The sequence below is a fragment of the Salmo salar genome, chromosome 04 (assembly GCF_965601325.2).
Source record: "Salmo salar chromosome 04, fSalSal1, whole genome shotgun sequence".
Classification (NCBI taxonomy): Eukaryota; Metazoa; Chordata; class Actinopteri; order Salmoniformes; family Salmonidae; genus Salmo; species Salmo salar.
The window spans coordinates 6,045,001-6,057,500 of record NC_138294.1 but is presented as its reverse complement, the minus strand read 5'-3'; the positions used below and the strand labels follow the sequence as shown (position 1 = coordinate 6,057,500).

At 45.7% G+C, this 12,500-nt stretch overlaps 1 protein-coding gene across 2 annotated transcripts in view; it reads right to left on the bottom strand.

Moving 5' to 3' along the window:
- Window positions 1-9,103, bottom strand: part of tmem192 (transmembrane protein 192) — a 29,610-nt gene extending 20,507 nt beyond the window's left edge. The window contains exons 1-3 of one of the 2 annotated variants that reach the window (XM_045713832.2): window positions 8,397-9,103; window positions 1,371-1,523; window positions 292-334 (exon numbers count right to left, since the gene is read on the bottom strand). In XM_045713832.2, the coding sequence (XP_045569788.1) occupies window positions 292-334; window positions 1,371-1,523; window positions 8,397-8,426 (226 nt within the window). In that variant the 5' untranslated portion in view covers window positions 8,427-9,103. Of the gene's footprint in view, window positions 1-291; window positions 594-1,370; window positions 1,524-8,396 lie in introns of both variants that reach the window. The other variant, XM_045713831.2, reaches the window with a different exon arrangement.
- Between the last annotated feature and the right edge of the window lie 3,397 nt (window positions 9,104-12,500).

The window sequence follows — 12,500 nt, the reverse complement described above, 5'->3', positions numbered from 1 at the left end:
GGCGGATAATGAAAGCCAGGTGTTTCAGGGCGGGTAATGAAAGCCAGGTGTTTCAGGGCGGGTAATGAAAGCCAGGTGTTTCAGGGCGGGTAATGAAAGGCAGGTGTTTCAGGGCGGGTACCTGCAGAGTGGATAATGAAAGCCAGGTGTTTCAGGGCGGGTACCTGCAGAGTGGATAATGAAAGGCAGGTGTTTCAGAGCGGATAATGAAAGCCAGGTGTTTCAGGGCGGGTAATGAAAGCCAGGTGTTTCAGGGCGGGTAATGAAAGCCAGGTGTTTCAGCGTGCGTACCTGCAGAGTGGATAACGAAAGCCAGGTGTTTCAGGGTGCGTACCTGCAGAGTGGATAACGAAAGGCAGGTGTTTCAGCGTGCGGTTGTCTCTATAGAAACGGAGGAACCCTCTGCTCCTCACTCGGCCGTGGTGATACTGAACACACACGCAAAACAACAACACACACAGCCACACAAACACCTTCCCGATCACCACCACACTCCGCCCCCCAACGTCACCCAACGCTCGGACACACACCTCCCGGCCAACCTCCAACACACACACCACGGCAACACACACACTCAGAGACACATACACCACCTGGGGACACAGAGAGAAAACCTGTCAGACAAAACACAGACATGGACCCCAACGCTAACTAGACACCTGTAGACTAGACACCTGTAGACTATAGACCTGTAGACTATAGACCTGTAGACTATAGACCTGTAGACTAGACACCTGTAGACTATAGACCTGTAGACTATAGACCTGTAGACTATAGACTATAGAGACCTGTAGACTATAGACCTGTAGACTATAGACCTGTAGACTATAGACCTGTAGACTATAGACCTGTAGACTAGACACCTGTAGACTATAGACCTGTAGACTATAGACTATAGAGACCTGTAGACTATAGACCTGTAGACTATAGACTATAGAGACCTGTAGACTATAGAGACCTGTAGACTATAGACCTGTAGACTATAGACCTGTAGACTATAGACCTGTAGACTATAGACCTGTAGACTATAGACCTGTAGACTATAGAGACCTGTAGACTATAGACTATAGAGACCTGTAGACTATAGACTATAGAGACCTGTAGACTATAGAGACCTGTAGACTATAGAGACCTGTAGACTATAGAGACCTACAGGTGTGTGTGTCTATACACTACTACAGGTGTGTGTGTGTGGTGTGTGTGTGTGTGTGTGTGTGTGTGTGTGTGTGTGTGTGTGTGTGTGTCTATACACTACTACAGGTGTGTGTGTGTGTGTGTGTGTGTGTGTGTGTGTGTGTGTGTGTGTGTGTGTGTGTGTGTGTGTGTGTGTCTATACACTACTACAGGTGTGTGTGTGTGTGTGTGTGTACCTGCAGCAACAGCAGCAGGACAGCAGGAAAGTGTGTGGGGAGAGAAGTGGATTCTCTCCTGATAGCAGACTGCAGGGCATCATGGGAGATCAGCGGTCCATCCACTAAAGGGTCCTCCTCAACACTCTGAGAAACATCTACTGATGAACTGACCTGTCACACACACACACACACACACACACACACACACACACACACACACACACACACACACACACACACACACCAACTTTACATTGCACTTTATCATGGTTAAACTCAAAAACAGACTCTTGGATTTACACAACGGGAAAATATATATTTACACTTTAAATTGTAAATCAAATCAAATGGTATTTGTCACATGCGCCGAATACAACAGGTGTAGAAATTACTGTGAAATGCTGAATACAAACCCTTAACCAACATTTAGAAAAAAATTATAAAATAAAAATAAAAGTAACAAATAATTAAAGAGCAGCAGTAAATAACAGTAATGAGGCTATATACAGGGTATTACGGTACAGAGTCAATGTGGAGGCTATATACAGGGTATTACGGTACAGAGTCAATGTGGAGGCTATATACAGGGTATTACGGTACAGAGTCAATGTGGAGGCTATATACAGGGTATTACGGTACAGAGTCAATGTGGAGGCTATATACAGGGTATTACGGTACAGAGTCAATGTGGAGGCTATATACAGGGTATTACGGTACAGAGTCAATGTGGAGGCTATATACAGGGTATTACGGTACAGAGTCAATGTGGAGGCTATATACAGGGTATTACGGTACAGAGTCAATGTGGAGGCTATATACAGGGTATTACGGTACAGAGTCAATGTGGAGGCTATATACAGGGTATTACGGTACAGAGTCAATGTGGAGGCTATATACAGGGTATTACGGTACAGAGTCAATGTGGAGGATATATACAGGGTATTACGGTACAGAGTCAATGTGGAGGCTATATACAGGGTATTACGGTACAGAGTCAATGTGGAGGCTATATACAGGGTATTACGGTACAGAGTCAATGTGGAGGCTATATACAGGGTATTACGGTACAGAGTCAATGTGGAGGCTATATACAGGGTATTACGGTACAGAGTCAATGTGGAGGCTATATACAGGGTATTACGGTACAGAGTCAATGTGGAGGCTATATACAGGGTATTACGGTACAGAGTCAATGTGGAGGCTATATACAGGGTATTACGGTACAGAGTCAATGTGGAGGCTATATACAGGGGGTACCGGTACAGAGTCAATGTGGAGGCTATATACAGGGTATTACGGTACAGAGTCAATGTGGAGGCTATATACAGGGTATTATGGTACAGAGTCAATGTGGAGGCTATATACAGGGTATTACGGTACAGAGTCAATGTGGAGGCTATATACAGGGTATTACGGTACCGAGTCAATGTGGAGGCTATATACAGGGTATTACGGTACCGAGTCAATGTGGAGGCTATATACAGGGTATTACGGTACCGAGTCAATGTGGAGGCTATATACAGGGTATTACGGTACAGAGTCAATGTGGAGGCTATATACAGGGTATTACGGTACAGAGTCAATGTGGAGGCTATATACAGGGTATTACGGTACAGAGTCAATGTGGAGGATATATACAGGGTATTACGGTACAGAGTCAATGTGGAGGCTATATACAGGGTGTACCGGTACAGAGTCAATGTGGAGGCTATATACAGGGGGTACCGGTACAGAGTCAATGTGGAGGCTATATACAGGGTGTACCGGTACAGAGTCAATGTGGAGGCTATATACAGGGTATTACGGTACAGAGTCAATGTGGAGGCTATATACAGGGTATTACGGTACAGAGTCAATGTGGAGGCTATATACAGGGTGTTACGGTACAGAGTCAATGTGGAGGCTATATACAGGGTATTACGGTACAGAGTCAATGTGGAGGATATATACAGGGTATTACGGTACAGAGTCAATGTGGAGGATATATACAGGGTATTACGGTACAGAGTCAATGTGGAGGATATATACAGGGTATTACGGTACAGAGTCAATGTGGAGGCTATATACAGGGTATTACGGTACAGAGTCAATGTGGAGGCTATATACAGGGTATTACGGTACAGAGTCAATGTGGAGGCTATATACAGGGTATTACGGTACAGAGTCAATGTGGAGGCTATATACAGGGTATTACGGTACAGAGTCACTGTGGAGGCTATATACAGGGTATTACGGTACAGAGTCAATGTGGAGGCTATATACAGGGTATTACGGTACCGAGTCAATGTGGAGGCTATATACAGGGTATTACGCTACCGAGTCAATGTGGAGGCTATATACAGGGTATTACGGTACCGAGTCAATGTGGAGGCTATATACAGGGTATTACGGTACAGAGTCAATGTGGAGGCTATATACAGGGTATTACGGTACAGAGTCAATGTGGAGGCTATATACAGGGTATTACGGTACAGAGTCAATGTGGAGGCTATATACAGGGTATTATGGTACAGAGTCAATGTGGAGGATATATACAGGGGGGTACCGGTACAGAGTCAATGTGGAGGCTATATACAGGGTATTACGGTACAGAGTCAATGTGGAGGCTATATACAGGGTATTACGGTACAGAGTCAATGTGGAGGCTATATACAGGGTATTATGGTACAGAGTCAATGTGGAGGATATATACAGGGTATTACGGTACAGAGTCAATGTGGAGGCTATATACAGGGTATTACGGTACAGAGTCAATGTGGAGGCTATATACAGGGTATTACGGTACAGAGTCAATGTGGAGGCTATATACAGGGTATTACGGTACCGAGTCAATGTGGAGGCTATATACAGGGTATTACGGTACCGAGTCAATGTGGAGGGTATATACAGGGTATTACGGTACAGAGTCAATGTGGAGGCTATATACAGGGTATTACGGTACAGAGTCAATGTGGAGGCTATATACAGGGGGTACCGGTACAGAGTCAATGTGGAGGCTATATACAGGGGGTACCGGTACAGAGTCAATGTGGAGGCTATATACAGGGGGTACCGGTACAGAGTCAATGTGGAGGCTATATACAGGGGGTACCGGTACAGAGTCAATGTGGAGGCTATATACAGGGGGTACCGGTACAGAGTCAATGTGGAGGCTATATACAGGGGGTACCGGTACAGAGTCAATGTGGAGGCTATATACAGGGTGTACCGGTACAGAGTCAATGTGGAGGCTATATACAGGGTGTACCGGTACAGAGTCAATGTGGAGGCTATATACAGGGTATTACGGTACAGAGTCAATGTGGAGGCTATATACAGGGTATTACGGTACAGAGTCAATGTGGAGGCTATATACAGGGTGTTACGGTACAGAGTCAATGTGGAGGCTATATACAGGGTATTACGGTACAGAGTCAATGTGGAGGATATATACAGGGTATTACGGTACAGAGTCAATGTGGAGGATATATACAGGGTATTACGGTACAGAGTCAATGTGGAGGATATATACAGGGTATTACGGTACAGAGTCAATGTGGAGGCTATATACAGGGTATTACGGTACAGAGTCAATGTGGAGGCTATATACAGGGTATTACGGTACAGAGTCAATGTGGAGGCTATATACAGGGTATTACGGTACAGAGTCAATGTGGAGGCTATATACAGGGTATTACGGTACAGAGTCACTGTGGAGGCTATATACAGGGTATTACGGTACAGAGTCAATGTGGAGGCTATATACAGGGTGTTACGGTACAGAGTCAATGTGGAGGCTATATACAGGGTATTACGGTACAGAGTCAATGTGGAGGCTATATACAGGGGGTACCGGTACAGAGTCAATGTGGAGGCTATATACAGGGGGTACCGGTACAGAGTCAATGTGGAGGCTATATACAGGGGGTACCGGTACAGAGTCAATGTGGAGGCTATATACAGGGTATTACGGTACAGAGTCAATGTGGAGGCTATATACAGGGGGTACCGGTACAGAGTCAATGTGGAGGCTATATACAGGGTATTACGGTACAGAGTCAATGTGGAGGCTATATACAGGGTATTACGGTACAGAGTCAATGTGGAGGCTATATACAGGGTATTACGGTACAGAGTCAATGTGGAGGCTATATACAGGGTATTACGGTACAGAGTCAATGTGGAGGCTATATACAGGGGGTACCGGTACAGAGTCAATGTGGAGGCTATATACAGGGGGTACCGGTACAGAGTCAATGTGGAGGCTATATACAGGGTGTTACGGTACAGAGTCAATGTGGAGGCTATATACAGGGTATTACGGTACAGAGTCAATGTGGAGGCTATATACAGGGTGTTACGGTACAGAGTCAATGTGGAGGCTATATACAGGGGGTACCGGTACAGAGTCAATGTGGAGGCTATATACAGGGGGTACCGGTACAGAGTCAATGTGGAGGCTATATACAGGGTATTACGGTACAGAGTCAATGTGGAGGCTATATACAGGGTGTACCGGTACAGAGTCAATGTGGAGGCTATATACAGGGTATTACGGTACAGAGTCAATGTGGAGGCTTTATACAGGGTATTACGGTACAGAGTCAATGTGGAGGCTATATACAGGGGGTACCGGTACAGAGTCAATGTGGAGGCTATATACAGGGGGTACCGGTACAGAGTCATTGTGGAGGCTATATACAGGGTATTACGGTACAGAGTCAATGTTGAGGCTATATACAGGGGGTACCGGTTCAGAATCAATGTGGAGGCTATATACAGGGGGTACCGGTACAGAGTCAATGTGGAGGCTATATACAGGGGGTACCGGTACAGAGTCAATGTGGAGGCTATATACAGGGTATTACGGTACAGAGTCAATGTGGAGGCTATATACAGGGGGTACCGGTACAGAGTCAATGTGGAGGCTATATACAGGGTGTACCGGTACAGAGTCAATGTGGAGGCTATATACAGGGGGTACCGGTACAGAGTCAATGTGGAGGCTATATACAGGGTGTACCGGTACAGAGTCAATGTGGAGGCTATATACAGGGTATTACGGTACAGAGTCAATGTGGAGGCTATATACAGGGTATTACGGTACAGAGTCAATGTGGAGGCTATATACAGGGTGTTACGGTACAGAGTCAATGTGGAGGCTATATACAGGGTATTACGGTACAGAGTCAATGTGGAGGATATATACAGGGTATTACGGTACAGAGTCAATGTGGAGGATATATACAGGGTATTACGGTACAGAGTCAATGTGGAGGATATATACAGGGTATTACGGTACAGAGTCAATGTGGAGGCTATATACAGGGTATTACGGTACAGAGTCAATGTGGAGGCTATATACAGGGTATTACGGTACAGAGTCAATGTGGAGGCTATATACAGGGTATTACGGTACAGAGTCAATGTGGAGGCTATATACAGGGTATTACGGTACAGAGTCACTGTGGAGGCTATATACAGGGTATTACGGTACAGAGTCAATGTGGAGGCTATATACAGGGTGTTACGTTACAGAGTCAATGTGGAGGCTATATACAGGGTATTACGGTACAGAGTCAATGTGGAGGCTATATACAGGGGGTACCGGTACAGAGTCAATGTGGAGGCTATATACAGGGGGTACCGGTACAGAGTCAATGTGGAGGCTATATACAGGGGGTACCGGTACAGAGTCAATGTGGAGGCTATATACAGGGTATTACGGTACAGAGTCAATGTGGAGGCTATATACAGGGGGTACCGGTACAGAGTCAATGTGGAGGCTATATACAGGGTATTACGGTACAGAGTCAATGTGGAGGCTATATACAGGGTATTACGGTACAGAGTCAATGTGGAGGCTATATACAGGGTATTACGGTACAGAGTCAATGTGGAGGCTATATACAGGGTATTACGGTACAGAGTCAATGTGGAGGCTATATACAGGGGGTACCGGTACAGAGTCAATGTGGAGGCTATATACAGGGGGTACCGGTACAGAGTCAATGTGGAGGCTATATACAGGGTGTTACGGTACAGAGTCAATGTGGAGGCTATATACAGGGTATTACGGTACAGAGTCAATGTGGAGGCTATATACAGGGTGTTACGGTACAGAGTCAATGTGGAGGCTATATACAGGGGGTACCGGTACAGAGTCAATGTGGAGGCTATATACAGGGGGTACCGGTACAGAGTCAATGTGGAGGCTATATACAGGGTATTACGGTACAGAGTCAATGTGGAGGCTATATACAGGGTGTACCGGTACAGAGTCAATGTGGAGGCTATATACAGGGTATTACGGTACAGAGTCAATGTGGAGGCTTTATACAGGGTATTACGGTACAGAGTCAATGTGGAGGCTATATACAGGGGGTACCGGTACAGAGTCAATGTGGAGGCTATATACAGGGGGTACCGGTACAGAGTCATTGTGGAGGCTATATACAGGGTATTACGGTACAGAGTCAATGTTGAGGCTATATACAGGGGGTACCGGTTCAGAATCAATGTGGAGGCTATATACAGGGGGTACCGGTACAGAGTCAATGTGGAGGCTATATACAGGGGGTACCGGTACAGAGTCAATGTGGAGGCTATATACAGGGTATTACGGTACAGAGTCAATGTGGAGGCTATATACAGGGGGTACCGGTACAGAGTCAATGTGGAGGCTATATACAGGGTGTTACGGTAAATTATCTTTACTTTTACTTTAAGTATGACACAATTAACATCCCGTCAGTCTCAGCCTGTACAGAAAACACAACATATGAGATGTAACATTGTAAATGTCTTGCTAGCTGAAAACCCGGTTTGTTGTAACACAGTTCAGGTAGATAAATAGCTGAATAACTAATCTATCTATCTATCAGCTAACAAGACATGTTTCATCTCAGAGAGTAACAGAGGTAAACATATAGTTCAGGTAGATAAATAGCTGAATAACTAATCCAATGGCAGGATAACTAACAAGCTAACCGAGTGGATAAGTCATGTTTAGCAGTTTGTATCTGACCACAATACGGAATAAAACATTTCACTATGGTGACTTACTGCATGTTGCGACATCCCTTTCGACTCCATGGTGTGTGTTTTTTTTTTTAAAAGTCGTACAGGTTAGCTCTTCAAGGTTTATAAAGCAGAAAGAAACACACAGCATTTGTATTAAAAAGTGTCTAGCGACATACTCTGCTTTCATGCGACAGCTGTGTTCCTCTGTTATTGGTCCGGTCGGCTGCCCACTCTTCCATATAAAGGTTCCACTATTAACTAAATCATGTATCTGTAGACGAGGACCGTGTTGTTTTAAACGATAAAAGATTTTTAAAAAAAAGAAACCTTGCTGTGTTTATTAAGACACATTATTGTAAACTCATTGTCTGGATTTTAGCTTTAATGTGCAGTGCCACCAAAGATTTGTATAACTAACCCTGTGGTGCCGCTGCCAAAGCTTATTGTGTTCCCATTTGACTCTGTCTGACAGGACTACCATTATCATCCACAGGAAGGCAACTCTTTTCCAACTTCCTTGGTTTGTGTGACGCAGGCGGAAGGCTTTAATACTGTTGATGGCCACCAGGTGGTGCCAATACCCCACACATCAATTATCATTGCCTTGGTTTTCCCTGTGGCTCAGTTGGTAGAGCATGAAATGAAATGTATGTATTCACTACTGTAGAGTCGCTCTGGATAAGAGTGTCTGCTAAATGACTAAAATGTAAAAATGATAGCCTTGGTTGTGTATACAGTCTATGGATGTTTACAATGGCTGCCTTCACCTACCTTCACCTACCTTCAGGTACCTTCACCTACCTTCAGATACCTTCAGATACCTTCACTGACCTTCAGATACCTTCACTTACCTTCACTGACCTTCAGATACCTTCAGATACCTTCAGATACCTTCATCTACCTTCAGATACCTTCACCTACCTTCACCTACCTTCACCTACCTTCATCTACCTTCACCTACCTTCAGATACCTTCACCTACCTTCACCTACCTTCACCTACCTTCACCTACCTTCACCTACCTTCAGATACCTTCAGATACCTTCACCTACCTTCACCTACCTTCACCTACCTTCACCTACCTTCAGATACCTTCACCTACCTTCAGATACCTTCAGGTACCTTCACCTACCTTCAGATACCTTCAGGTACCTTCAGATACCTTCAGATACCTTCACCTACCTTCAGATACCTTCAGGTTTCTTCACTTACCTTCAGATACCTTCACCTACCTTCAGATACCTTCACCTACCTTCACCTACCTTCACCTACCTTCACCTACCTTCAGATACCTTCAGATACCTTCACCTACCTTCACCTACCTTCACCTACCTTCACCTACCTTCAGATACCTTCAGGTACCTTCACATACCTTCACCTACCTTCAGATACCTTCACCTACCTTCACCTACCTTCACCTACCTTCAGATACCTTCAGATACCTTCACCTACCTTCACCTACCTTCACCTACCTTCACCTACCTTCAGATACCTTCACCTACCTTCAGATACCTTCAGGTACCTTCACCTACCTTCACCTACCTTCAGATACCTTCACTGACCTTCAGATACCTTCAGATACCTTCACCTACCTTCACCTACCTTCAGATACCTTCAGGTACCTTCAGATACCTTCACCTACCTTCACCTACCTTCAGATACCTTCACCTACCTTCAGATACCTTCAGATACCTTCACCTACCTTCACCTACCTTCAGATACCTTCAGATACCTTCACCTACCTTCAGATACCTTCAGATACCTTCACCTACCTTCACCTACCTTCAGATACCTTCACCTACCTTCAGATACCTTCACCTACCTTCACCTACCTTCACCTACCTTCAGATACCTTCAGATACCTTCACCTACCTTCACCTACCTTCAGATACCTTCACCTACCTTCAGATACCTTCACCTACCTTCACCTACCTTCACCTACCTTCAGATACCTTCAGATACCTTCACCTACCTTCACCTACCTTCACCTACCTTCACCTACCTTCAGATACCTTCAGGTACCTTCAGGTACCTTCAGATACCTTCACCTACCTTCACCTACCTTCAGATACCTTCACCTACCTTCAGATACCTTCACCTACCTTCACCTACCTTCAGATACCTTCAGATACCTTCAGATACCTTCACCTACCTTCAGATACCTTCACCTACCTTCACCTACCTTCAGATACCTTCAGATACCTTCACCTACCTTCACCTACCTTCAGATACCTTCACCTACCTTCAGATACCTTCAGATACCTTCAGATACCTTCACCTACCTTCACCTACCTTCAGATACCTTCAGGTACCTTCAGATACCTTCACCTACCTTCACCTACCTTCACCTACCTTCACCTACCTTCACCTACCTTCAGGTACCTTCACCTACCTTCAGATACCTTCAGATACCTTCACCTACCTTCACCTACCTTCACCTACCTTCAGGTACCTTCACCTACCTTCAGATACCTTCAGATACTTTCACCTACCTTCACCTACCTTCACCTACCTTCAGATACCTTCACTGACCTTCAGATACCTTCAGATACCTTCAGGTACCTTCACCTACCTTCACCTACCTTCAGATACCTTCACCTACCTTCACCTACCTTCAGATACCTTCACCTACCTTCACCTACCTTCATCTACCTTCACCTACCTTCACCCACCTTCAGATACCTTCAGATACCTTCACCTACCTTCATCTACCTTCACCTACCTTCAGATACCTTCACCTACCTTCAGATACTTTCACCGACCTTCACCTACCTTCATCTACCTTCACCTACCTTCACCCACCTTCAGATACCTTCAGATACCTTCACCTACCTTCACCTACCTTCACCTACCTTCACCTACCTTCACCTACCTTCAGGTACCTTCACCTACCTTCACCTACCCTCACCCACCTTCAGATACCTTCAGGTACCTTCACCTACCTTCAGATACCTTCACCTACCTTCAGATACCTTCACCTACCTTCAGATACCTTCACTGACCTTCAGATACCTTCATCTACCTTCACATATGATTGATGAGCGCAGAACATTGTTGGGAGACCTATTGAAGCTAGTGTTCGTCTCAAATGGCGCCCTATTCCCTACACAGTGAACCCCTTTTGTCCCTAGATGATACGGTAGACTCCAGAATAAAACAGAGCTCTCAGACAGAGCCGCGGAACGTTCTGCAGCTTCCCCCTGGCAGCTCAGTGGAACGATATAGCCGTTTGTAGGGAGAAAACAAAATCTGTGTCCCCCACCAGAAAAACAACTTCTCAGCACCCCCAAACGACTTCCCGCAGCTATACTCACAGATGACCAACAGATACCAGACAGCGCATTCAAAATATTGTCATTTTATTGATAAACACACACTGCTATAAAAGCTATGAAGCTGAATCACTTCAGTTTGTCCTTTACAAATGTCAGCAGATAGAGCAGTCTAAAGTAACTTCCTCTCCTCTCCTCTCTCCCTCTCCTCTCCTCTCCTCTCCTCTCCTCTCCTCTCCTCTCCTCTCCTCTCCTCTCCTCTCCTCTCCTCCCTCTCATCTTGTCCTCTCCTCTTGTCCTGTTCTCTTCTCTCCTCCCCTCCTCTCTCCTCCCTTCCCCTCCCCTCCCCTCCTGTCTTCTCCTCTCCTCTCCTCTCGTCTTCTCCTGTCCTCTCCTCTCCTGTCTTCTCCCCTCCTCTCCTCTCCTCTCCTCTCCTCTCCTCTTCTCTTCTCCCCTCCTCTCTCCTCCCTTCCCCTCCCCTCCTGTCTTCTCCTCTCCTCTCCTACCCTCCTCTCCTACCCTCTCCTCTCCTCTCGTCTTATCCTGTCCTCTCCTCTCCTGTCTTCTCCCCTCCTCTCCTCTCCTCTCCTCTCCTCTCCTCTTCTCTTCTCTCCTCCCCTCCTCTCTCCTCCCTTCCCCTCCCCTCCCCTCCCCTCCTCTCCTCCCCTCTCCTCTCCTCTCTTCCCCCCCTCCTCTCCTCTCCTCCCCTCTCCTCTCTTCCCCTCTCCCCCTCCCCTCTACACATCTATCCAGAGCATTTGATTGGTGTAAGAAATAGGCCTAAAAATGACACAGGACAAGAGGCTGTGCACAAACAGGAAGCAGCAGATAACTTTGTCTCATTCATTGGTTGTTCTTAGGAGTAAAGGTCCAAT